At 47.6% G+C, this 24772-nt stretch overlaps 1 protein-coding gene across 1 annotated transcript in view; it reads left to right on the top strand.

The window, feature by feature from the left end:
* Positions 1–24772, top strand: part of SETD1A (SET domain containing 1A, histone lysine methyltransferase) — a 374529-nt gene that overhangs the window by 286956 nt on the left and 62801 nt on the right. The window contains exons 14-15 of the mRNA XM_029606903.1: positions 6426–7937; positions 8260–8432. Coding sequence (XP_029462763.1) covers positions 6426–7937; positions 8260–8432 — 1685 coding nt within the window. The remainder of the gene's footprint in view (positions 1–6425; positions 7938–8259; positions 8433–24772) is intronic.

The raw sequence follows: 24772 nt of genomic DNA, 5'->3' as shown, positions 1-24772 counted from the left end.
GCAGGGACCTAGCCCCCGAGTGAGAAGGGCTCGGGCGTGGCATAGAGGCAGCCTCTGTCCCGGCGAGGACTTGGCCCCCGAGCGAGACGAGTTCGGGCGCGGCCTAGAGGCAGCGGGTGCACTTCCTCGAGCGCGGCGGTGAAGGTACTCACCCTCTCCCCCCGCATCCGGAGACCGCCCGGGTCGCAGCCGGGAAGTGCCGAAGACTAGGTACGGCGTACATCTTTACTGTGGTCTCCGAGGAAGTGAGGATTTGCGGGGCCTGCCTAAGTGGCAGCCCGCCAAGGAGGTCGCCATTTTACCTGCCTACTCGCCTTCGCCACCTAGACGCACGTTGCTGTACGCACGCTGAGATAGGCACCCGTTGCTAAGCGCATGCGGATAGGCGCAGGCTGGCTAAGCACACGCCGCTAGGTTAGGCGCACGTTCATAGGCGCACGTCCATAAGACGCCCGTTCATAGGTGCACGTTCATAAGACGCCTGTTGGTAGGCGCACGTTCATAAGACGCCCGTGGGTAGGCGCACGTTCATAAGACGCCCGTGGGTAGGCGCACGTTCATAGGTGCACGTTCATAAGAAGCCTGTTCATAGACGCCCGTTCATAGACGCCCGTTCATAAGACGCACGTTCTTAGCCGCACGTCCATAAGACGCCCGTTCATAGGCGCATGCAGCTAAGCGCAGGTTGATAAGCGCACACTCATAAGACAAGCGCATATTAGTAGGCGATACATATTGCAAAGCGTATGGAGCATAGGAGAGCCCATACGTCCGCAGAGCCGGCACCTCCAGAATCAGGCATAAGAGCTCTAAGCCTCTGCTCAGCATGCAACCTCAGAGCCACACAGAGCGAGGAAGCAGACTCACTATGTGCCCAATGTGAGGAGGCCATGGGAGTTCCAGGCCAGGACCGGTCCCAGCCCAGCGGTTCCTCAGGGAACACTCCGGACTTAGCAGGCTGCGGTGAGCAGCCAGGGAACCCGAGATACCTGGTGCCCCTAAGGCCAGATCCGGCTTCGCTTTCCTGGGTGGAATTATTCAAGGGCATCCACGCCTTTGTCCAGATGCAGTCTGCTCCTCGAATGGGTCTTTCCATTCCAGATGATCCGGCCCCTGGACCCTCGAGACCTAGGCACTGCCACTCGCCACCCAGAAGCCCCACTTATGGGGATTCGGATTGCTCCGAGGAAGATGAGGAGCCCCCTGAGGAGGGAGAACTTCCCTCGGAGATAGAACCCTATCGGACCATGAGACGCTTCTTTCGGAAAAAGGATCTTCCAGGCCTGGTCTCACAATGCCTATCAGAACTGGCTATTCCGGGCCAGGACACCCCAGGGGACCCTAAAATGAACCCCTTGTTAGAGGGCCTCCGCCAAACGGCTCACCATTTTCCCCTCCTACAAGCAGCACAGCAGCTAATCGATCTGGAATGGACTGCGCCGGAGGCCGCATTTAAAGGGGGTCGGGCCTTGTCAGGCATATGTACCCTCTGGACCCGGCGTCCAAGGAGCTGCTGGTGTGCCCCAAGGTAGACGCCATAGTTAACGCAATTGTGAAGCGCACCACCATTCCGGTTGAGGGGGGAGCGGCCCTCAAGGATGCACATGACCGGCGCATGGACACCATTCTGAAACAAGCCGTTGAGGTAGCAGCCATGTCCCTTCGAATCGCGACCTGCTGCACCGTGGTGACGCGTTGTTCCTGTTTATCGCAACCTAGAAACAACACCCTGGGAGAAGACATGGAATCAGCTCTCGCATTCCTCACTGACGCAGCCTCCGACCTCGTCCGTACGGCAGCCAAGGGAGTGTCATCCTCAGTGGCAGCCAGGAGACAGCTCTGGCTATGTAATTGGGCGGCCGACTCTTCCTCCAAGACGCGCCTCACAAGAATGCCCTTTAAGGGATCCCTACTGTTCGGCAGCGATCTCGAGAAATTGGTTGATAAATGGGGTGCCTCTCCATTACCCCGTCTACCAGAAGACAGGTCGAGGAGGAGCCAGCGTTCTTTTTCTAGGCCATCCAGAGGTAGAAACTCTCAGTGCTTCAACCCTTACAGGGCTCGCTACCAAGCACCTTGTTCTCAGGCCAGGAACCAGCCCTTTCGGGCTAAGCACAACAAGAGGAGAACCGGCTCGGGTTCTGGTCCCGGCCGCAATCCACAATGACAATCAGCCAACCCATCCGGGGGTAGCAGCCATAGGGGGCAGGCTAACCCTCTTCTACCGCATGTGGTTCGAGATTACCTCGGACCAGTGGGTCCTCGCCATCATCCGAGAAGGGTATTACCTGGATTTTCTTCGGCTCCCGCCGGCCAAGTTTGTGGAATCTCCTTGTTCACCTCTCAAGAGGGCGGCACTAGATGTTACCTTGCAGAGGCTCGTGGCCCTAAAAGCCATAATCCCAGTGCCTGCAGGGGAGATAAATTCTGGGCATTATTCCATTTATTTCATAGTACCCAAGAAGGGAGGGCACTTTCAGGCCCGTCCTGGACCTCAAGTCAGTCAACCGACACCTACGGGTCCCCAGCTTTCGCATGGAAACTCTGCGGTCTGTCAAGAATGCAGTACAGCCAGGGGAGTTTCTCACCTCCCTAGATCTGTCGGAAGCCTATTTGCATATCCCAATCCATCGGGATCACCAGCGCTATTTACGCTTCAAAGTCCTGAATCAGCACTTCCAGTTCCAAGCTTTACCCTTCGGGTTGGCCACCGCGCCGCGGATCTTTACCAAGGTCATAGTAGTAGTGGCGGCGGCACTCAGGAAGGAAGGAATCCTTGTCCATCCCTACCTGGACGATTGGCTGATCAGGGCAAAGTCACTGGAGGAGAGCCACCAGGCAACCAACAGAGTTATTGCTCTTCTGGAAAGCCTAGGATGGGTAGTAAACTTGAACAAGAGTTCCCTACTACCTTCTCAGTCGCTGGAATACCTAGGGGTCCAATTCGACACCCAGAAAGACAAGGTCAGCCTGACCTCCAAGAGAAGATCAAAGCTCCGGAATCGTCTGCAGGCCCTGCTGAGCGCCACCCGGCCCACAGCTTGGGATTACCTACAGGTCCTCGGCCTTATGGCATCCACTCTGGAGGTGATACTATGGGCGCGGGCTCATATGAGACCATTACAACGCGCCCTCCTATCTCGGTGGAGCCCACGATCACAGAACTACACCACACACCTACCTCTACCAGCCAGAGTGCGGAATCAGATACGGTGGTGGTTGCAGCCCGGCCACATGAGCCGGGGGATCAAGAATGTCCTCCCCAACCTGGACCCTGCTCACTACAGATGCCAGCTTGAATGGATGGGGAGCACACTGCGAAGAACTGACCGCCCAAGGGCGGTGGAACAGAGAAGAGTCGAGGTGGAACATCAACCGACTAAAGGCACGGGCAGTCAGGCTAGCGTGCCTGCGATTTGCCCACAGACTTCGCAACAGAGCGGTCAGAGTGATGTCAGACAACGCCACCACGGTGGCATACATCAACCGACAGGGCGGAACCAGAAGCCAACAGGTATCCCTAGAAATAGCCCCCCTGATGACTTGGGCGGAAGCGAATCTCCAGGACATCTCCGCCGTTCACATCGCCGGGAAGGTCAACACCACGGCAGACTTCCTCAGCAGAGAAAGCCTAAATCCAGGGGAATGGCAGCTGTGGCCCACAGCTTTCCAGATGATTGTGGATCAGTGGGGGACGCCGGGCATGGACCTATTAGCAGACAGGTCCAACGCTCAAGTACCCAGATATTTCAGCCGCAGGCGGGATCCGCTATCCCAGGGCATCGATGCCCTGGTACAGCCATGGCCTCAGGGGATCCTGCTATATGCCTTTCCTCCATGGCCCCTGCTGGGCGCCATTATACACAAGATTCGGTGGCACAGAGGCGTAGTTCTTCTAGTGGCCCCGGATTGGCCAAGAAGACCCTGGTACGCAGACATGAGAAGACTACTGGCAGGGAATCCTCTACCCCTGCCTCCACACAGGGACCTGCTGCGGCAAGGTCCCATCCTACACTAGGATCCAGCTCAATTCTCTCTTGCGGTCTGGCCATTGAGAGGGCTAGACTGAAGAAAAGGGGATACTCGGAGCCGGTAATAGATACACTTCTCCGAGCACGCAAGTTCTCGACATCACTCACATATATAAGGGTCTGGAGAGTTTTTGAAGCCTGGTGTGACACTCACAGCACCAATCTACACGCCACTAAAATCCCTATCATTTTGGATTTCCTGCAAGATGGACTTCAGAAGGGTCTGTTCCTCAGCTCCATCAAGGTTCAGGTGGCAGCGCTGTCTTGTTACGGTCCCAGGAGTGACGGCAACACCATTGCCAAACACCCAGACGTCTCACATTTCCTGAAAGGAGTCAAACACATTCGTCCGCCACTGAAGTGGCCGGTGCCCCTGTGGAACCTCAACCTAGTGTTGGAATTTCTAGCGGGATCCGCCTTCAGACCCCTTCGAGGCCTGTCTCTCCGTTTGTTAACCTTGAAGATGGTGTTCTTGCTGGCTGTGTGTTCAGCACGCCGCATCTCAGAGCTACAAGCACTGTCCTGCCGTGATCCGTTTCTCAGAATCACTCCAGAGGCTATCCATCTTCGCACGGTTCCTTCCTTCTTACCCAAAGTAGTCTCACACTTTCACCTCAACCAAACCATATCCTTGCCAACCACGGAAGGTTTGAAGAAGTCTGAAGAAGGTCGAATACTGCGCCATCTCGACATCGGCAGGCTGTTGTCCAGATACCTGGAAATGTCAGAAGCAGTACGAAAGACGGACCACCTGTTCGTCCTACACAGCGGGAAGAAACAAGGGGAAGCGGCCTCTCGGCCAACCATCGCCCGCTGGATCAAAGAAGTTATCAAGGCGGCCTATGTAGAGGCAGGAAAGCCACCGCCTCTACAGGTCAAGGCTCATTCTACCAGAGCGCAAGCGGCCTCTTGGGCAGAAACTAGGATGCTGTCGCCTGCAGAGATATATAAAGCAGCGACGTGGTCCTCCCTCCATACCTTCTCCAGATTCTACTGTCTGGACGTTCAGGCCAGGGAGGACACAGCATTTGTGAGGGCAATCCTAAACGGACCTCGGGCAGCCTCCCGCCCAGTCCGGGAGTAGCTTTTGTACATCCCACTTGTTTTGAGTCTATCTGCTACACGCTAGGAAATGTAGAGATTACTTATCTGATAATCTCCTTTTCCTTAGTGTATGCAGATGAACTCAGCATCCCGCCCGGCTGCCGGCATACATGGGGATTCACCGACTCACGGTAAGCCATGTTTTTCTTATATAGGGCATCCACCCTGCTGGGTGTCGACGCCTTCCGGTTGAGAACACTGTCAACACTATCAATCGGTTAGGGTAATCCTGTTCATTTAATCGATCGGTCAGTCACACATATATCCATAAAGCTTTTGCAAGGAAGATTACTGAATTGCTGCACTTCCTGTGGGGGTATATGTACCCGTGCTGACATCAGATCCGTGTCCAACTGCTAGCACAAGCACACTATACCCACTTGTTTTGAGTCCATCTGCATACACTAAGGAAAAGGAGATTATCAGGTAAGTAATCTCTACATTTATTCTTCTGTCTATGGAGAATACTATTTATGCTTAGCAAACCCTATATCTTTTTTTGTCATGCCTAGAGAGGTCTGACTTTAGACAGGCATGTCAAAACCACAGCAGTGTCAGCAGCCTACTTGAGATCAACCTCTATGGAAGAGATTGGTAGAGTTGTGATGTGGAGTTCGATCCACAAATTCACATCTCATTGTTTTTGAATAGAGATTCCAGATGGAATTGTCTGTTTGTTCAGTCTATCTTGCATGGTTTATTTGGGTTTAGAATCCAACTCCATCCCTTTGTAGTGCCCGTTCTTATGATTCCCTGGTTGCCTTAAAACAAATTAGAAATTACAAAATATTGTTTTACGTTTGGCATTGTTTGTTCCTTTTTATTTTGGGTCAGCTTGTGATTAGAGATTTCCATACATGAATTCTATCATATCCTGCTCGGAAAAAGCAGAATTGTTTACCTCAGAGAACAGCAGGATATATATATATATATATATGTATAGTCTTCACAATTCCACCCTCCTCTTCTAGGAGTTGGTGGAAGTTCTATAGCTTTATACTGAACTAAGAGGGGCCTCATATGCTCCACTGATGTGGGAAGGTCACACTTGCTCAGTAGAGCCTTCAAAAATGTTTGAGCTTCAGTTAAACCTCTGACCTGGGCTCCATCTGATGCCTTCACCCATGTGTAAAGACTGTGTCCTCTATCCTTGGAGGACAGTTGTTATAGGTAAGCAATTCTGCTCTTTTTATCTTGGCAATTGATAATGAGGGTTTCTTGTGAATGATGAAAATGTAACTACACCTCTGGCTTCCTCTCCAGCCCTCTTTGTTTCTCCATCTCTTGTAGATAATGCAGTGTGTCAGACATCTCTAAAGGAGGATAAGGTGGAAGCAGCTATGCCTATACCTGAAGAGCCACCCATCTTAAAGCTTGATGAGCCCCTGTCCTCCCCCTCAATTCCTCTCCTTCCACCCCCCAAGAAGAGGCGGAAGACAGTTTCCTTCTCGGCAGCCTTTGAAGATGACACAGCTGAAAAGTTGGCTGATGGTCCATCCCTTTTTCCTTCTGCTGCTGCAGCTCCACCTCCTCTCTCTCTTGTCATGAAACCTCCCGAGGACCTGCCTAGCATGAATAGTGAAGCTCTGGAGCCATCTCTGGCCAAAGCCCCCCACAAGCCTGAAGCATCCTTGCCACCTTTGTCTCCACCTCTTTCAGTGCTGGCTACACCCTTCCCTCCAGAAATTGTCAACATTGCTGTGCCTGCATCTCCCCCAAGCATACAGAGCTCCAGGATTCTCGCAAAACCTCCAGATGAAGTAGATGCCATTCCCAATGTTCCTTCCTCCTCCCCTGAGGTGCCTAGCTCACCACTTCTTGGCAGGTCAGCACCCCAGAAAAAGGAGAGTCCAAAGCCGCTCCAGAGGACTATACGAAACCTGCCCATTGACCATGCCTCCCTGGTGAAAGCTTGGGGAGAAGAGATACCTGGGGCTCGGGGCCGTTCACGTTCCCGCTCCCGAAGCTCTGAAATGGCAGAGTCCTGCCTGGTCCCTGAAGAACCCCCAAGCCCAGACCCATTGAGAGTGAGAGAACAGCTGAGTGCTTCCTCTCTGCTGGAGCTTGCCAACACTTCCAGTTTCTCCCCGCGTCCACTGCCACTGGACCAGGTGAAGGACCGACTGAAGGAGGAAGACTCTGAAAGCATGGAAACCTCAGATGAGACTGAGGAGCAGGTTCTAAACTTGCGCCGATGCAACTTAATCCTTCTGGAACACAGTTATGCCATGGCAGTAAAACCTATGCCTGCTGTGAGGAAGACAGCCAGACTGGAGGAACCTGTGGATATCTTCCATGTAGAGCTATTCACTGACCGAACTCAAGAGGTGTGGGAGGCACCTGAGGAGGTGGTGTGTATCTCCGACTCAACCGTCACTGCTGTGAAACCAGATTTGGAGGTTGGGGAGCTTCGCTTGCTACTGCCAGCTGCTGATACTACTGCTGAGTCCTCAAAGAGTGTAAAGACTAAGTTGGACAAGTCAAAAAAGAAGAAACATAGGGACAGGGAAAAGGAAGTAGAGGCAGCTGTAGTTCTCCCTGCAGAGCCAGGTGAGGTTCTTCATCAGGAAGAGGAGGTAGGTTCGACAAGACTGCTAAGGTCACAGGCTAAGCAAGGACTTCCACTGCCACAGCATTTTGAGGCACGCAGTGAATTCGAGCAGATGACCATCCTCTATGATATCTGGAACTGTGGCATTGATCTAGAGGACATGTATTACCTGAAGCATACCTATGAGAAGCTACTGCAAGAAGACCACAGCACAGACTGGCTGAATGATACACACTGGGTGCATCACACCAATATCCTTTCAAGGGAGATAGTTATGCAAACTTCTTAGAACCAAGATTAAAAATGAGACACAGGGAAGATAACATGATGCATCTCAGTCACAGAAGCAGATGCAGGGATTAAAGTTGAAACACTTGGGAGATTGTGGGTTACCCTGAAAAAATCAGTGTTGATAGCAGTGCTGGGAATTAGCATTTAGAGACTTTTCAGTCCAATTCTAACCTCTCTTTAACCTCCTTCAGCTTGTGCTGTTTTTAATATAGGTATATATATATATAGTTATATATGTGTGTTTGTGTATGTAAAATCTTATTTTCCTTAATCTGTTTTCACTCACCAATATCCTCAACCCCAAGAAGAAGAAAAAGTGCCAGGATGGCTTGCGAGAGCACCAGACTGGTTCTGCCCGTAGTGAGGGGTACTACCCTATCAGCAAGAAGGACAAAGACAAATACCTGAATGCATACCCTGTGTCTGTGCAAGAATTGGAAGCCTTGGACACACAGGTAAGAAGCCAGTCCCATTTTTCTGCAGCACATCTGCTGTGAAACAGCAAGGCCTCTATAGAAGGGTTGCGCGTTCCTGTATGATGAAATGATTGTTCTTTGAGATGAAACATATCTTGGAGAAAACAATTTTAAAAAGCCATTTACCTAGATAAAAGGGTAGTCTGAAAATGTCTCACCCTTTTAACCTGGCTAAAAACATGCAGGGTTCCATTACCTGCATACTTTAGATGCATTAGAAGTAGGTATTCCTGGGGGCATTTTTAGCTTAGGGAAGGAAAATAATGCACATAGATTATAACTTCAAATCTACACAACTTATTTTCCTTGCAAAAATTATCTGCAGAAAAGCAAATGTCTGTGAACACTTTATCACAGGGAAACTTTTCAGACCCACCCCTTTTCCTGCCCTAGTTCGTGTTTTATCTCGTGAGACAAATCATATTTGCTACGCTCCTGCTATCTCATAATTTACACTAGAAAAGAGATTTAAAAAAATATATACTAGAGTAGAGGTCCAGGGGGCAAACCAAGAGACCTAGCAAAAGGGGATTTTGTACTATAAAAGATTAAAAAGTTAAAATGTTCTATGTATAAAGTCTGAATTTTCCTGTTTCCTGAAGACAGGCAATTCAGGTAATCACACATATGAGTAGTGTTGTCCATGAGAGCACCAAACATCCTGTGCGCCCAGTTTAGGAGTTGGTTCTGGGCATCCAGTTTGGGCGTCCAATAGTGCTTGGATGCACATTTATTGTGCGTCCATATTGTGCGCATTTGTATGCGCAGGAAAGCTAGACGCGAGCCTTTATCAGGCTGTGTGCTTACAGCATGGCGCCTGCAGCGAAGAAACTTTAGTGTGTATATATCTGTGCTGCCTGCCACATCGGAACCTTTCAACCAGAGTTTGTGTCAGTGCTGCCTGGATTCTTGTGTCAGTGCTGCCTGGATTCTTATGAAGATTTGCCACCTTCCAACTTTACCAATGATGGTCCATCTCCTCGGTCTGAGGGGAGTGGAACCGAGGAAGATACAGCAGGCGGGTGTATCCTCCCCTGATTGGTCAGCAGGTCGAGTCTTGGAATGGACCTGGCCTTCTTTACCTGAGTAGAATTCTTCCAGGGATTGCAGACATTTCTACAGGGCTGGAATGCCAAAGCAACTGTTCCTACTAAGGTAGGTCCAGATGCTCCAAGTGCTCCTCCGCCTGTCTCCATGGTCAAATGCCACAGCACAGTGCGGTTTGACAGAGCTCAAATGCAGATGGATCAGGATGCTACCGATGATGACAGTGGGGGCTTTTCTGGTGAGAAAGGGGAATAGTCTCCTAGATTTGGAGCCAGAGAGATGTGTTGCCAGGTCTGATATCTCAGACCTTTGGAGTGGCTGGTACTTAGGATCCTTCTTCTGTGTCCCCATTTTGGTCACCCTGTGCAAGGCTTCTTGTTTTTCCCCTCTTGGATGCAATCCAGGAGTAGATTGATCTGGATGGAATGTGCCAGAAGCTTCCTTTAAAGGAGGGTAAGTCTTATCAGGTTTATACCCCTTGGATCCACAAGCCAGAGACAGAGAGCAGTTGGGTTTCCCTAAGGTGGATGCTTTGGTGTATTGTCATGAAACTTATCACCATCCTGGTAGAGGGAGGTGTGGCTCTGAAAGATGCTCAGGGTAAGAGGATTGAGGCTATCTTGAAGCAAGCTTTTGCGGCAATAACATGAATTTGTAAATTGCTTATTGTTGCACCTTGGTAGCTCAGGCCACCTTGCAGCTTTGTCAAGAGACTGGTGGCATGGGGTCTGTGATTGGTTGGCTAATGCGGGCTGTGACTTGGTTCACACAGCTGCCAGAGGAACTGCTTCAAAAATTGCTGCCAGTTGACAGTTGTGACTGTGCAACTGGTCTGCAGATACTATTTCAGAATCCAGTCTGACAAAGCTTCCTTTCAAAGGCTCGCTTTTGTTTGGCAGTGAATTGGAAAAAATGTCAAGTAAATGGGGAGAGACCCAGGTCCTACGTTTGTCGGAAAATAAGAAGCCAATTTCCTGGACAATCTTCAACTACTGCCGTTGCCGCCCGGGCTATCAGCACATTCAAACCTGGATGAGAACAGCAGCAGTGTTAGTGGAGGCTGGCTACTGCGGCTGGGCCTTTTCTTCTTCCCGCACCTGCCTCCCTGGCCCGGAACAGGAAGTGATGTGCAGTGTGGTGCGCGGGAAGAAGAAAGAGCCATGCTGCATGAAAAAGTATCGGCGGCAGCATCGGCCCCGAGCAGTAGCATGGGCCCCGAGCAAAATCAGAAGCAGCCAGAAATCAGCACAGGAGACAGCAGAATTAGCCTCCCGTGGCCGATGGGATTCTTCTTTCTTGGCCTGCGGGGGCTAGAGGAGGAGGCTGCTGTAGCTACCATTTGTGCTCGGGGGGGGGAGGGATAGGAAGTGAGAGAGAGACAGCCAGCCAGCCTGTCTGTAAGTGAGAGAATGTATGTGTGATTGATAGTGTGTATGTGTAACTGTGATTTAGAGCCTGTGTGTAAGTGAGAGCATTTGATTGAGATCATCTGTGTAAGTGTGTGAAAGAGAGCATGTGTGTCTCCCTTCAGTCTTGTTTGTAGCAAAAGATGCGAGTGAAAAAATAAAATAATAAAACGTTTCGTACCCAACTCCGCGGGGTGGAGGGTGGGTTTCATGATGACTACATCCTGCTGTTCTGGGAGAACACCTGTTACAAGTAAGCAACTCTGCTTTCTCCCAGGACAAGCAGGATAGTAGTCCTCACATGTGGGTGATTAGCAAGCTACAGGCTGACTCATATTTGTTTTGGACCAGCAGCGTACAACTTGTGCAACAAGCACAACAACTGGTGTACTGTTGGAAAAAATGAGGCAGCCTGAAAATCACAGCAGATGGATGTGGAAGGAGTTGGGATTATACTGGAAATAAGTTCAAGATGGATTGGCCAAAGGCAGAGTCGTGACGTCCTTCCTTGTCCAGGCAGTAATGTGCTGCAAATGTGTGGAGAGAGCTCCATGTTGCAGCTTTATAAATGTCAGCAATTGGTACTGAACGATAGTGTGCTACTGATGTTGCCATGGCTCTTAGTGTGCCTTCACACGTCCCTGGAGAGGAAGGCCTGCTTTGTCATAGCAGAATTCAATACAGTGTGCTAGCCAATTGGAGAGAGTTTGTTTGCCCACTGCAACTCCTGGTTTGTTTTTTATCGAAAGAAACAAGAGTTGAGAGGATTTCCTATGGACTGCAGTGCGGTCTAGGTAAAATGCAAGTGCACATTTACAGTCCAAGGTGTGTAAAACCTTCTCGCCTTGTTGAGAGTGAGGCCTTGGGAAAAAGGTGGGCAAGACTATGGACTGATTCAAGTGGAAATCAGTATCCACCTTGGAAAGGCATTTAGGGTGAGTACGGGTCATGTAGGAACCTGGTATAGGGGTGAGTATGTGACAAGTGCTTGTAACTCATTAACCCTTCGAGAAGATGTAATGGCTACTAGGAAGAGAACTTTGCAAGTAAGAAATTTAACATCGCAAGGGTGCAAAGACTCAAACAGGGAGCGCATGAGCCTTGTAAGTACTACATTTAGGTCCCATTCAGTGACTGGTGGCCGTGAGTTGTAGTAGGCCCCTCATAAACCTACTCACAAGGGGTTGCACTGTTACCGGGGCATCCCCAACTCCCTTGTGATACGCTGAGATGGCACTCAGGTTTACCCTCACCGAAGATGTCTGGAGACCAGAGTCTGAAAGGTGCCAGAGATTGTCTAATAGAGATGGAGTGGGGCAGGAAAAAGGGTCGATACCTTTTTGCATGCACCATATGGTGAATCTATTCCACTTAGAACGATGGGATTTTCGTGTGGAAGGCTTTCGTGAGGCTACAAGCATTTGAGAGACATCAGTTGAAAGGTTGAGCGGTTGCAGGATCAAGCTTTCAATATCCAGGCTGTGGGAGATAGGGTCTGAAGGTTCGGACGGCGTAACATGCCTTGGTTCTGAAAGTGGGCACGCTGTGCCCAGGCGAATGGGTTCTCTGATCGAGAGGTCGAGAAGCATGGGAAACCACACTTGTCAAGGCCAGTACTGGGGTATGAATATCATTGACCCTTTGTCCTCTTGTAGCTTCACGAGAGTTTGGCTATCAGCGGTATCACGGGATACGCGTATAGGAGGCCTATGTTCCGGGGCGAGAGAAGGCATCCATGGGTAACTCGTTTTGCCTGTGCAGGGAGCAGAATCTGTCCACATTGTGATTCAGTTCAGGTGCAGAGAGGTCTATTGGTTGACCCCAGTGTTGGAAGATTCTGTTCGTTACCACAGGATCCAGAGACCATTTGTGAGGATGGAACTGTCGACTGAGGTGATCTGCATTTTCCCATCTGGCAGAAACATTGGCGGTTCCTCTAATTTGCCATCCTGGATCATCATTACCAGTTTCAGGCCTTGCCTTTCGGACTAGCCACAGCACCCAGGACATTTTCCAAGGTCATGGTCTTTGTTACGACGGCCCTTCACATTCTAGTTCATCCTTATCTGGATGACTGGTCGATTCGAGCCAAAATATTGGAAGAGATTCTTCATGTTTCCTGCAGGGTGGTTTCTTTGCTACATGAACTAGGCTGGGTGGTGATTCTGGCCAAGAGCAATTTTGCAGCAGTCGTGGACCCTTGGGTATCTCAGGGTTCGATTTGATATAAGGCAGGACATTGTGTTTCTGCTGGAGTATCTTATCCTCTCGTGTCTGCTGCGAGTCTAATCCCTGCGGAACTCTGTTCATCTGACCATGTGATCTTATCTACAGGTCCTGTGGTGGTTGGCTGCCACATTAGAAGTTGTTCCCTGGGCAAGGGCACATATGCAACCCCTTCAGCGCACCTTGCTCTCCCGATGGCATCTGCAGTCGCAGAACTATGCGGTGAGGCTGCTCCTTCCCTTAGAGGTGAAATCCCAGTTGAATCGATGGATACATGCGGACCATCTCAGGAAGGGAATATCCCTGATGACATCGGATTGGATGGTACTTACAATGGATGCTAGCCTTCGTGGCTGGATGGTCTCACTGTCAGGAGTTGGTGGTGCAGGGGCGCTGGAACGCAGTGGGAGTGGCAGTGAAACACCAACAGACTGGAGGCACGAGCTGTTCAGTTGACGTGCCTGCAGTTCACAGAGTGGCTAGAGGCTCAGGCAGTCCAGATAATGTCCAATAATGCGACAGCAGTTGCTTACATTGATCATGAGTGGAACTAAGAGTTCACAGGTGTCAGAGGAGATAAATGCATTCTTGGTATGGGTAGAGGAGCATCTCCTAAGCATATCTGCCTCTCACATTGCCGGAAAGGATAATATCAGAGCCGATTTCCTCAGCAGGAGCAGCTTGGACCCAGGAGAATGGTACCTACCGGATCTAGACTTGTTGGTGAACTTCAACAATGCAAATGTTCCATGCTGCTTCATTCGCTGTCGGGACCCAAAAGTGATTTGCATAGATGCTGTTGTTCAGGAGTGGCCACTTGGAATCCTGCTATATGCGTTCCCACCTTGGCCTTTGATAGGCAGGCTGGTACAGAAGATTGCAAATCAAACCAACACCGTCCTCTTAGTAGTTCCGGATTGGGCTCGAAGGCCATGGTACGCGGATTTCCAGAGACTTCTGGTGGGCAGTCCCCTCCAGCTAATGTCTTGTGTGGATCTGTTATGCCAGGGATCCATTCTGCACAAGGATCAGGGTAGATTCCATCTTGTGGTTTGACCATTGAAAGGGCTTGGTTGTTGAAGTGCGGTTATTCACCTTCTGTAATTTCCACTCTTCGGGCCCAGAAATTTTCTACTTCTCTAGCTTAAGTTAGAGTTTGGAGGGTCTTTAAGGCCTAGTGTTCTGAGCGAGTTACTCAACTGCTTAAAGTGGATATTCCTTTCATATTGGAATTTTTACAGGACAGGTTGCTTAAGGGTTTGGCCCTTAACATCTTGAAGTTCAAGTTGCAGCAGTGGTTTGATACAGGGGAAGAGTCAATGGAAGGCCTTTGTCTTCCCATCTTGACGGATCCTGTTTCTTGCGGGAGTTAAACATCTTCAACCCCTGTTGCAACTTCTGGTGCCTTTGTGGGATTTTAATTTGGTCCTCGAGTTCTTGGCAGGTCTGACTTTCCGACTGCTGCGTACTCTTTCCTTACGGCTGCTTAACTTGAAGACAGTTTTTCTGGTAACATGCTGTTTGACATGTCTCTGAGCTGCAGGCTCTTTCCTACCATGAGCCTTTCCTCCGTATGACTCCAGGTGTGGCTCAGCTTCAGACTGTGCAGCCTTTTTTGCCCAAAGTGGTTTCGGACTTCACATTTGAATCAGTTCATTTCTCTGCTTGCCTAAGATAGGGACGCATGAAGCAGAGGTACCATCTTTTGCGTTCCATGGACGTTAAGTGTCATTTACTGCGGTACTTGGAGATGACTAAGACTGTTCGGAAGTCTGATCGCCTGTTTGTGCTCCATGGTGGAGGTAAGCAGGGGGAGAACCAGTGACGCAGGCAATAATTGCCTGCTGGGTTAAGGAGGTCATTATGGCAGCCTGTGTGGCTGCTGAGGTTGCCTTAACAAAGCAGATTAGACTCCATTCCACGCGGGCTCAGGCAGTATCCTGGGCTGAGCTTCGTTTGTTTCCTGCTGAAATTTGCTGAGCATTGATGACATCTTTGCAACCTTCTCCAAGCATTGCCACTTGGATGTTAGGGCTAGAAAGGACCGCTTTTGCAAGGGCAGTTTTGACTGCACCACTGGCAACCTCCAGCCCTTTTTGGGATTACTTTTTGCACTTCCCACTCATTGGGATTGACCTACCCAAACGCTAAGGAAGGAGAAATTACTTCTTACCTGATAATTTCCTTTCCTTTCTGAAGGGTAGTTCAGTCTCAGAATCACCCTCGGCTGCTGGATTTGGATTTTGTGTTTAGCCTTCTTAGGGCAAGCTATGCAGAGTATGATTCTTGCTCTTCATTGATAAATGGTAAGTGGCTTCTCCAGCCCTTAGTTTGCTAGATATGTTTCTTCTTTTGACTGAGCTCAGTGTTCCTGTTGGTTGAGAAATATGAATAGTTGCCTGTTGCTAATAATCAAGTTTAATCAAGTTTGTCCACAGTTTGGCTTTTCTGGAGAATACTGGTGGGCTGATGTTTTAGCGGGATTATATAGCCGTGACGTCCGCTTTTGTTCAGACTCCATCTGCTGGCTGAGATGCATAACCCACTTGTTGGAATTTGACCTATCCTTCATTAAATGAAAGGAAATTAACAGGTACGTAGTAATTTCTCCTTTGTTACCAAAACCAGATGAGCTTTTGAGAGCTGCCACTCATTTTTTAGGCTGTCTTGACCTACTCCCAAATCGTGCCTTCTCCCAAACAGAGTCTTGCATGCACCCCCCAGGATTCACTGCATTGGGAGTGGAAGATTTATTTGCTCTTTTTAGGGCAGATTCAACCACCACAGATTGGACCTGTAGAATCCCTCAGCTGCTTGAACACAATATTTTTCATCTGACTTCTTACTAATGAAAAGCAGAGTGCTTGGTTTCTCATATTCTCTTATGTACATCCTGGAAGATGGAATGGATGGGTATTGCCACAATTTCATTTGAGGCCAAAAAGAAGGGACCATGAGCTCACCCTTAATCTACGGTTCAGTGGTAGTGGCCTTAGCCATTACCCGAACAAAAGTGATAAAGGAGATATCCTCTGGTGGGGAATTGCTCATAGCCTGTGAAGGAGCGAAGGTTATGCAGGAAGTCAAGAAAGTAATCCTCTTCATAGCCAAACTATTCTGATGTGTAAGGCGACGACCCTGAGCCTCCTGTCTACAAGCCGGGCTTGTCATGACTCAGCATACTGCATGCTAGCATCTGAAATCGATGCTCAACTCTAGCCATCGGCGCATTAACACCAAATGCAATAGTAGGCATAGGTGGTGGATCACTCATAAGAACATATGTTCTGCAACCATATATGAATAGCCTCTAAGCATTTTTTCAGCCTAGATAATCCTGATTGCTCTGAGTGTAAATAAGCTACCATCTCGATATTATCAGCAAAATATAACTAAATCCCAAAATTTGGATGTTAGTAGCAAATAGAGCAAGACAAAGATTTTAAAAAATTGGAAATTAACACCAAGCCCTGAGGGATACTACAAAATAGGGGCCTAGATGTAGAAGGATTTGTCCCTAAGCAACCCTATATACATGGTCTAATAAAAAGGCACTGAACCGTTTTAGTGCAATTTCACTAACATCTAATTACGTTAAATATTGAATTAGAAGATTGTGGTTCACAGTGTCAAAGGCCACTCTCATATCCAATAAAAATAAGAGCATCTTTTCCTCTGCATAAATTCTAATCTCATTTAAGGTAGAAAAGAGTAGCATTTCCATGCTATGTGCTTGTCTAAATTCAGTTTGTTCAGAGTAGAGAGAGTTACTTTTGTCTAAGAAACTAGCTGTAAAGACATCACTTTTTCTACCATTTTGTAAAGAAAAGCAAATTAGAAACTGGCCTGTAGTTTCCTGCTTTTCAGAATTTTTTTTTTTTTTTAACAAAGGCTTCACTGATGTTTCTTTAAAGCAGGAAAAGATCCTAACTTCAGACTTTCTCGCAATAAGGAGTAAATCCCACTTCCAAGTTTTTCACACATTTTGATGGAATAGAATCTAAAGAATATGATGATCTAATTTCCTTGGGGTTGGGTTTTGTTTTGTTTTTTTTAATAGTTACCTCAGTAATTACATAGAAAACTGAGAATTTACTACCAATCAGCCTCAGTGGGAAGTTCTGGCATTCTAAATTATCAAAATTAATTTTAATGGAAAATGAATAGGCAAAATTCTAGCTGGATATTAATAATCTTTTGGTTCTTCTGACTTGTCTGCATGTGCAAAGTCTTTAGTGAGTGCTCCAAGGCCAGCAGGTTCAGTTGTTCCAACCATAATCTCATCAGATCTCTCTCTCAACTCCCGAGATGCAAATAATGTCCCTCCAGTGGTGGATGAACTCAGAAGTTCTGACAGTGGATCTCACTATGCTTTCTAGCGCATCAAATGACTGTCCACCAATGCCTCTACCAGAGGTTGGGGAGTGTATATCGGTGGCACTTGGACCCAGGGGATGTGGATTCTAGTGGAGAGTCACCAGAAAATCAGCATTCAGAAGTTGCAAGCACTCTCTTATGTACTAAGGGCTTTCTTTCATCTGCTCTCGAGCAAATGAACCTTGATCCAGATGGCCATATTCTGTGCAAACACGCAAGTGTGCACAGACTCGTATGTCCATTGCAGTGGTGCCCTACGAGTCTAGTCATGGGTCGGTCATCAAAACACATATCTCCAGACAACCTACATTAGGGGATCATCTGCTTAGATGGTGGCCTGCACGTGTGGTTCTCACCTCACTCATTCCCTTTTCCAGATCATATATATTTATAAATGATCTGCAAAAGGGAATGATGAGTGAGGTGATCAGACTTGCAGACACAAAATGTTTCCAAGTTGTCACAAGCAGATTGTGAGAAATTGCTGGAAGACCTTGGAAGATTGGGACACTGAGTATCCAAATTTAATGTGGACAAGTGCAAAATGACGCACAAAGGGAAAAGTAATCCAAACTGTAGTTAGATATTGGGTTCCATATTGGGAGTTACCATCCAAGAAAAGGATCTAGATATCATTGTGGCCAATACTTTAAAATCATTGACTCAGTATGCAGTAGCAGTCAAAGCAAACAAAATTTTAGGAATTATTATGAATGGAATAGGAATAAAATGAATGTCATAATGCCTCTATATTGCTCCATAGCGAGACCGCGACTGGAATATTGTAGTGGTGTTTCTCAAAAAAGATATAGATGAACTGGAAAAGGTACAGAGAGGTTATCCAAAATGATAAAGGGGATGGAACAGCTCCCCTATGAGGAAAAGGTAAAGGGTTAGGGTTGTTCAGCTTGGAGGACAAAAGGCTAAGGGAAGTTGATTGTCTATATAATCAGAAGTGGAGTAGAAAGGGTAAATGCAAATCGATTGTTTACTCTTTCAAAAAATACAATGACTTGGGGACAGCCCATGACGTTAGAAAGTAGCATATTAAAACCATAAAAAAAATATTTTTACTTAGAGGCTAATGCATAAAGTGCGTTCAGCTGAACGCATGGTTTTACCCATACTTGGTGCATATTTTGGGCAGGCAAATATTCCCAATGCAGAAAAGAGTTTTATTTGCACAAAATGTGTTTAAAAACGTGCATTCATATCAATACCCTCAAGAGTGGAGGAGTAGCCTGGTAGATAGAGCAGCGGGCTACGACCCAAGGAAACCAGGGTTCAAATCCCACTGTTGCTTCTTGTGATCTTGGGCAAGTCACTTTACCCTCCGTTGCCTCAGGTACAAAATTAGAATGTAAGCCCTGTGGGGACAGAGAAATACACTTTGAAGTGCCAAAAAGAATATAAAAATAAAATAAATACATGGAAATTCCATGCATTTCCTCCCAATGCAAAGGGGTATGCTGGCTGAGTGCACAGTTTCTTAGGGATAGAAACTTTGCTCCTGGTCAGAGGTGGAATAAAATTTTTAACGCTGGATCTGCACCAGGGCTCCCCCACTTCCTGAGAGAACAAGCAGCAGCAGCTCGATAGTGTATTTGTTTTTAAGCCTAACTGCGGCCAGATAGCCGACTAGGAGCACAAGAAAAGATGGGCTCCTAAATTGGGCGCCCGGCAAAAGATGGGCTCCCAAATTGGGCGCCCGGCAAAAGATGGGCTCCCAAATTGGGCGCCCGGCAAAAGATGGGCTCCCAAATTGGGCGCCCGGCAAAAGATGGGCTCCCAAATTGGGCGCCCGGCAAAAGATGGGCTCCCAAATTGGGCGCCCGGCAAAAGATGGGCTCCCAAATTGGGCGCCCGGCAAAAGATGGGCTCCCAAATTGGGCGCCCGGCAAAAGATGCGCTCCCAAATTGGGCGCCCGGCAAAAGATGCGCTCCCAAATTGGGCGCCCGGCAAAAGATGCGCTCCCAAATTGGGCGCCCGGCAAAAGATGGGCTCCCAAATTGGGTGCCCGGCAAAAGATGCGCTCCCAAATTGGGAACATAAGAAAATATATGCTCCTATATGCACTCTCCCATTCAGCCACTCCTCAGTTGAAATGTGCATTCAGCCTGTGATGACTACACATATTGACTCGGTATACCCATATTTTAACTCCCAGTGCATTAGCATAGCATTATCTTACCGCAGCAGAAATTAAAAAAAAAAAATTGAAATTCAGTGCACAAGTTATTGTATAAGTCTGTGAATGCACATAAAAACATGCCATACTGAGTCAGACCAAGGGTCCATCAAGCCCAGAATCCTGTTTCCAACAGTGGCCAATCCAGGTTATATGAACCTGGAAAATACCCCAAAACTAAGTCTATGCCATGCTACTGTTGCTAGTAATAGCAGTGGCTATTTTCTAAGTCAACTTAATAGCAGGTAATGGACTTCTCCTCCAAGAACTTATCCACTCCTTTTTTTTAAACCCAGCTACACTAACCGCAATCCCTGGCAACAAATTCCAGCATTAAATTGTGCGCTGAATGAAAAAGAACTTTCTCCGATTAATTTTAAATGTGCCACATGCTAACTTCATGGCGTGCCCCCTAGTCCTTCTATTATACGAAAGAGGAAATAACCTAATTATTAGAAAGGGAATGGTGAATAAAACGGAAAATGTCATAATGCCTCTGTATCACTCCATGGTGAGACCGCACCTTGAATACTGTGTACAATTCTGGTCGCCGCATCTCAAAAAAGATATAATTGCGATGGAGAAGGTACAGAGAAGGGCTACCAAAATGATAAGGGGAATGGAACAACTCCCCTATGAGGAAAGACTAAAGAGGTTAGGACTTTTCAGCTTGGAGAAGAGACGACTGAGGGGGGATATGATAGAGGTGTTTAAAATCATGAGAGGTCTAGAACGGGTAGATGTGAATCAGTTATTTACTCTTTCGGATAGTAGAATGACTAGGGGGCACTCCATGAAGTTAGCATGGGGCACATTTAAAACTAATCGGAGAAAGTTCTTTTTTACTCAACGCACAATTAAACTCTGGAATTTGTTGCCAGAGGATGTGGTTAGTGCAGTTAGTATAGCTGTGTTTAAAAAAGGATTGGATAAGTTCTTGGAGGAGAAGTCCATTACCTGCTATTAAGTTCACTTAGAGAATAGCCACTGCCATTAGCGATCCAAATACTGACTCTTCCTAGAAGAAGTCCTCTCAGAACCTTCTCCTCCAGAGGAAAGAAGGAAATCCCCTCCAGAGGACCTTTCTTTCTCAAATTTCATCAAGGATATGGCTGACACCATCCCTTTCCAGCTGGAATCTGAGGAGGATAGTAGACAAAAAACTCTGGAGGTATTACAATTCGTGGACCCACCTAAAGAAGTCCTGGCGATTCCAGGACTTCACGAAGTCCTAGTTGACTTACAACACAAGCCATGGGAGCATCCCTGCACCATACCACCGGTGAATAAAAGAACTGATGCTACGTATCTAGTCCAACATATCCCAGGCGTCCAAAAAACTCAACTACCCCATCAATCGGTAGTAGTTGAGTCAGCTCAAAAGAAGTCAAAAAGAATAAAGCCTCATTCATCCAATCCTCCTGGAAAAAGCAATAGGTTTTTGGACACTATAGGCAGGAAAATGTTTCAGGGGTCCATGTTAGTTTCCAGAATTGCATCCTACCAACTATATATGACGCAGTATCAGTGTAATTTGTGGAAACAAATTCAGGAACTCTCAGAATCTCTTCCCCAGCAATTCCAAGATTCCTTCAGTAATATCATCCATAAGGGCCTGGAGGCTGGGAAACACGAAGTTCGTGCAGCTTTCGATAGCTTCGAGACGTCATCTAGAATGTCGGCCACTGGCATAAGTGCCCACAGTTGGGCCTGGCTCAAGGCCTCCGACCTGAGACCAGAAGTGCAGGAGAAACTTGCTGATCTCCCTTATGCAGGGGACAATCTCTTTGGAGATAAAGTAAAAGAGGCAGTTTCCCAGCTGAAGGAATATTCGGAAACCTTGCGACAGCTCTCCTCTGCTCCTCAAACATCTTCACGAAGACTCCCAAGGAAGGATTCAAAGCAGCCATATTATAGGCCACGGCGGTACTATCCACCTCCTGCCCATGGAAGGTCATCTAGGCCAGCACAAAGACAGCAGGCCCGACAACCAAGAGCACCTAAAGCTCAACCCCCTCCGCAGACAGGCCCGACTTCGGGATTTTGAAATCTCACCGGAGAACAGAAGTCTACCTGCCAATCCGACCCCAAATTTTACCAGTAGGAGGTCGGATCACTTTCTTCCAACACAATTGGTCGCACATCACCACAGACCAATGGGTACTCTCGATAACATCTCAAGGGTACCACCTGGACTTTCTCACTGTACCAAACGATACTCCACCCACCTTGTCTTGGAAAGTAAACAATCAATCCACACTCTTACAAAAAGAATTATCCACCCTTCTGAGAGCCAGGGCCATGGAACCAGTTCCCCGGCCTCAGCAGAGCAGAGGATTCTACTCCCGTTATTTCCTCATTCCAAAGAAAACAGAAGGCCTACGTCCCATATTGGACCTCCGGAAACTCAACAAATACTTGAAAAATGAAAAATTCAGGATGGTGTCATTGGGCACCATGCTACCTCTACTTCAAAAAGGAGATTGGCTCTGTTCTCTGGATCTTCAGGACGCTTACGCTCACATTCCAATATTCCCTCCTCATTCCAAGTATCTGCGATTCCTAGTAGGAAGTCAACATTTCCAATACAAGGTGCTACCATTCGGTGTAGCCTCAGCACCTCAAGTGTTCACAAAGTGCCTGGCAGTGGCAGCTGCCCACTTGCAGGAGGGCGTGCACATGTTTCCTTACCGGGACGATTGGCTCATCAGAAGCCAAACAAGACCAAGGAGCTCTCAACTCTCTCAAACTCACAATAACTCTACTCCATTCGTTGGGATTACTCATCAACTATCAGAAATCCCACTTCATACCATCTCATCTGTTACAATTCATCGGAGCTATAACGGCAAAAGCTTTCCTTCCAAAAGACCGTGCACAGACACTCGCCTTGTTAGCAGGCTCTCTGTGCACATGGACACAAATAACAGCTCATCAATGTTCTCACTCTTTTGGGTCACATGGCCTCCACAGTTCACGTCACTCCTATGGCCAGATTAGCCATGAGAGTTACTCAATGGACACTCAGAAACCAATGGAAAAAAGCCATTCAACCACTGTCTTATCCAGTTCAAGTAACTCAGCAACTACTGTCCTCGCTCTTATGGTGGACAAACATGGACAACTTGCTTACAGACCTACCTTTCCAACAACCGGTTACGCAAGCGACATTAACTACAGATACATCCACCTTCGGGTGGGGAGCACACATTGGTCATCTGCAGACTCAAGGTACTTGGACAAAACTCGAAGCTTCATTTCAGATACATTTCCTAGAGCTTCCAGCTATATGTTATGCGCTGCATGTGTTCAAGGACTGGCTTTCCCACAAGACTGTTCTGATACAAACAGACAACACAGTAGCCATGTGGTACATAAACAGGGAGGTACAGGCTAGTATCTCCTTTGTCAAGAAGCAGCACAGATTTGGGACTGGGCCCTAACACACTCAATGTTTCTCCGGGCCACTTATCTGGCAGGCATTCACAATGTAGTGGCGGATCGCCTCAGTCGTCAATTCCAACCTCACGAGTGGTCTCTGGATCCATAAGTGGCGACCAAGATCTTTCAGCGTTGGGGTCAACCAACAGTAGACCTCTTTGCATCACAACTGAATTACAAAGTAGACAATTTTTGCTCCCTGTACAAGCAGAGAAACTGCTTACCCAGGGATGCCTTTGCTCGCCACTGAACTCAGGTCTTCTATACGCGTATCCTCCGATACCGCTAATAACCAAAACTCTAGTGAAGCTACATCAGGACAAAGGGTCCATGATACTCATAGCTCCATATTGGCCTCGACAAGCATGGTTTCCAATACTCCTCGACCTCTTGATCAGAGACCCAGTTCGCCTGGGCACAGCACCCACTCTCATAACTCAGGATCAGGGCAGGTTGCGTCATCCCAACTTTCAATCCCTATCCCTCACAGCATGGATGTTGAAAGCTTGATTCTACAACCTCTCAATCTTTCAACTAAATGACTCTCAAGTGCTTGTAGCTTTACGTAAACCATCCACACAAAAACTATCGTGCTAAATGGAAAAGGTTTACCACGTGGTGCACACAAAACAGTGTCGACCCCTTTTCCTGCACAACATCATCTTTATTAGACTATCTATGGCATCTCTCAGACTCTGGTCTCCAGACCTCATCTGTAAGAGTACATTTAAGTGCAATCTCAGCTTATCACAATACCATCTGAGATGCACCAATATCAGTGCAACCCCTCGTTAGTAGGTTTATGAGAGGTTTAATTCAACTTAAACCTCCACACCGACCACCGGTCACAGAATGGGACCTTAATGTAGTCTTAACAAGCCTCATGCGTTCTCCTTTTGAACCTAAGGATTCCTGTGATGTTAAATTTCTCACTTGGAAGACTATCTTCTTAATAGCCATCACATCTGCTAGAAGGGTTAGAGAGTTACAAGCACTTGTCACATAGTCACCCTACACCAAGTTCCTACATGACCGAGTGGTACTCCGTACACACCCAAAATTTCTCCCCAAGGTAGTTACGGAATTCCACTTGAATCAATCCATCATTTTGCCTACTTTGTTCCCAAAACCGCATTCTCACCAAGGGGAGAGAGGGCTTTACACACCTTGGACTATAAGCGTGCGCTTGCGTACTCTTAGATCGCACTACAGCCCATAGGAAATCCACCCAGCTCTTTGTTTCTTTTGATCAAAACAAACCTGGAAAAGCAGTGGGCAAGCAAACACTATCTAATTGGCTTGCAGATTGTATACAATTTTGTTATGAAAAAGCAGGCCTTCCTCTCCATGGGCGAGTAAAGGCTCACTCCGTAAGAGCAATGTCAACCTCAGTAGTGCACTCTCGTTCAGTGCCAATAGTTGACATATTTAAAGCCGCAACATGGAGTTCTCTTCACACCTTTGCGGCTCACTACTGTCTCGACAAGGAAGGACGACAAGATTCAACCTATGGAAAATCTGTCTTAAAGAACTTGTTTCCAGCACGATCCAACTCCTTCCACATCCAACCTTTCGTGATTTCAGGCTGCCTCATTTTTCCCAACAGTAGACCAGTTGTTATGCCTGTAGCTTG

This window comes from Rhinatrema bivittatum, chromosome 6, assembly GCF_901001135.1.
Source record: "Rhinatrema bivittatum chromosome 6, aRhiBiv1.1, whole genome shotgun sequence".
Lineage (NCBI taxonomy): Eukaryota > Metazoa > Chordata > Amphibia > Gymnophiona > Rhinatrematidae > Rhinatrema > Rhinatrema bivittatum.
Note: the sequence above shows the minus strand (reverse complement) of the source record. Positions and strands in the feature narration are given on the sequence as shown.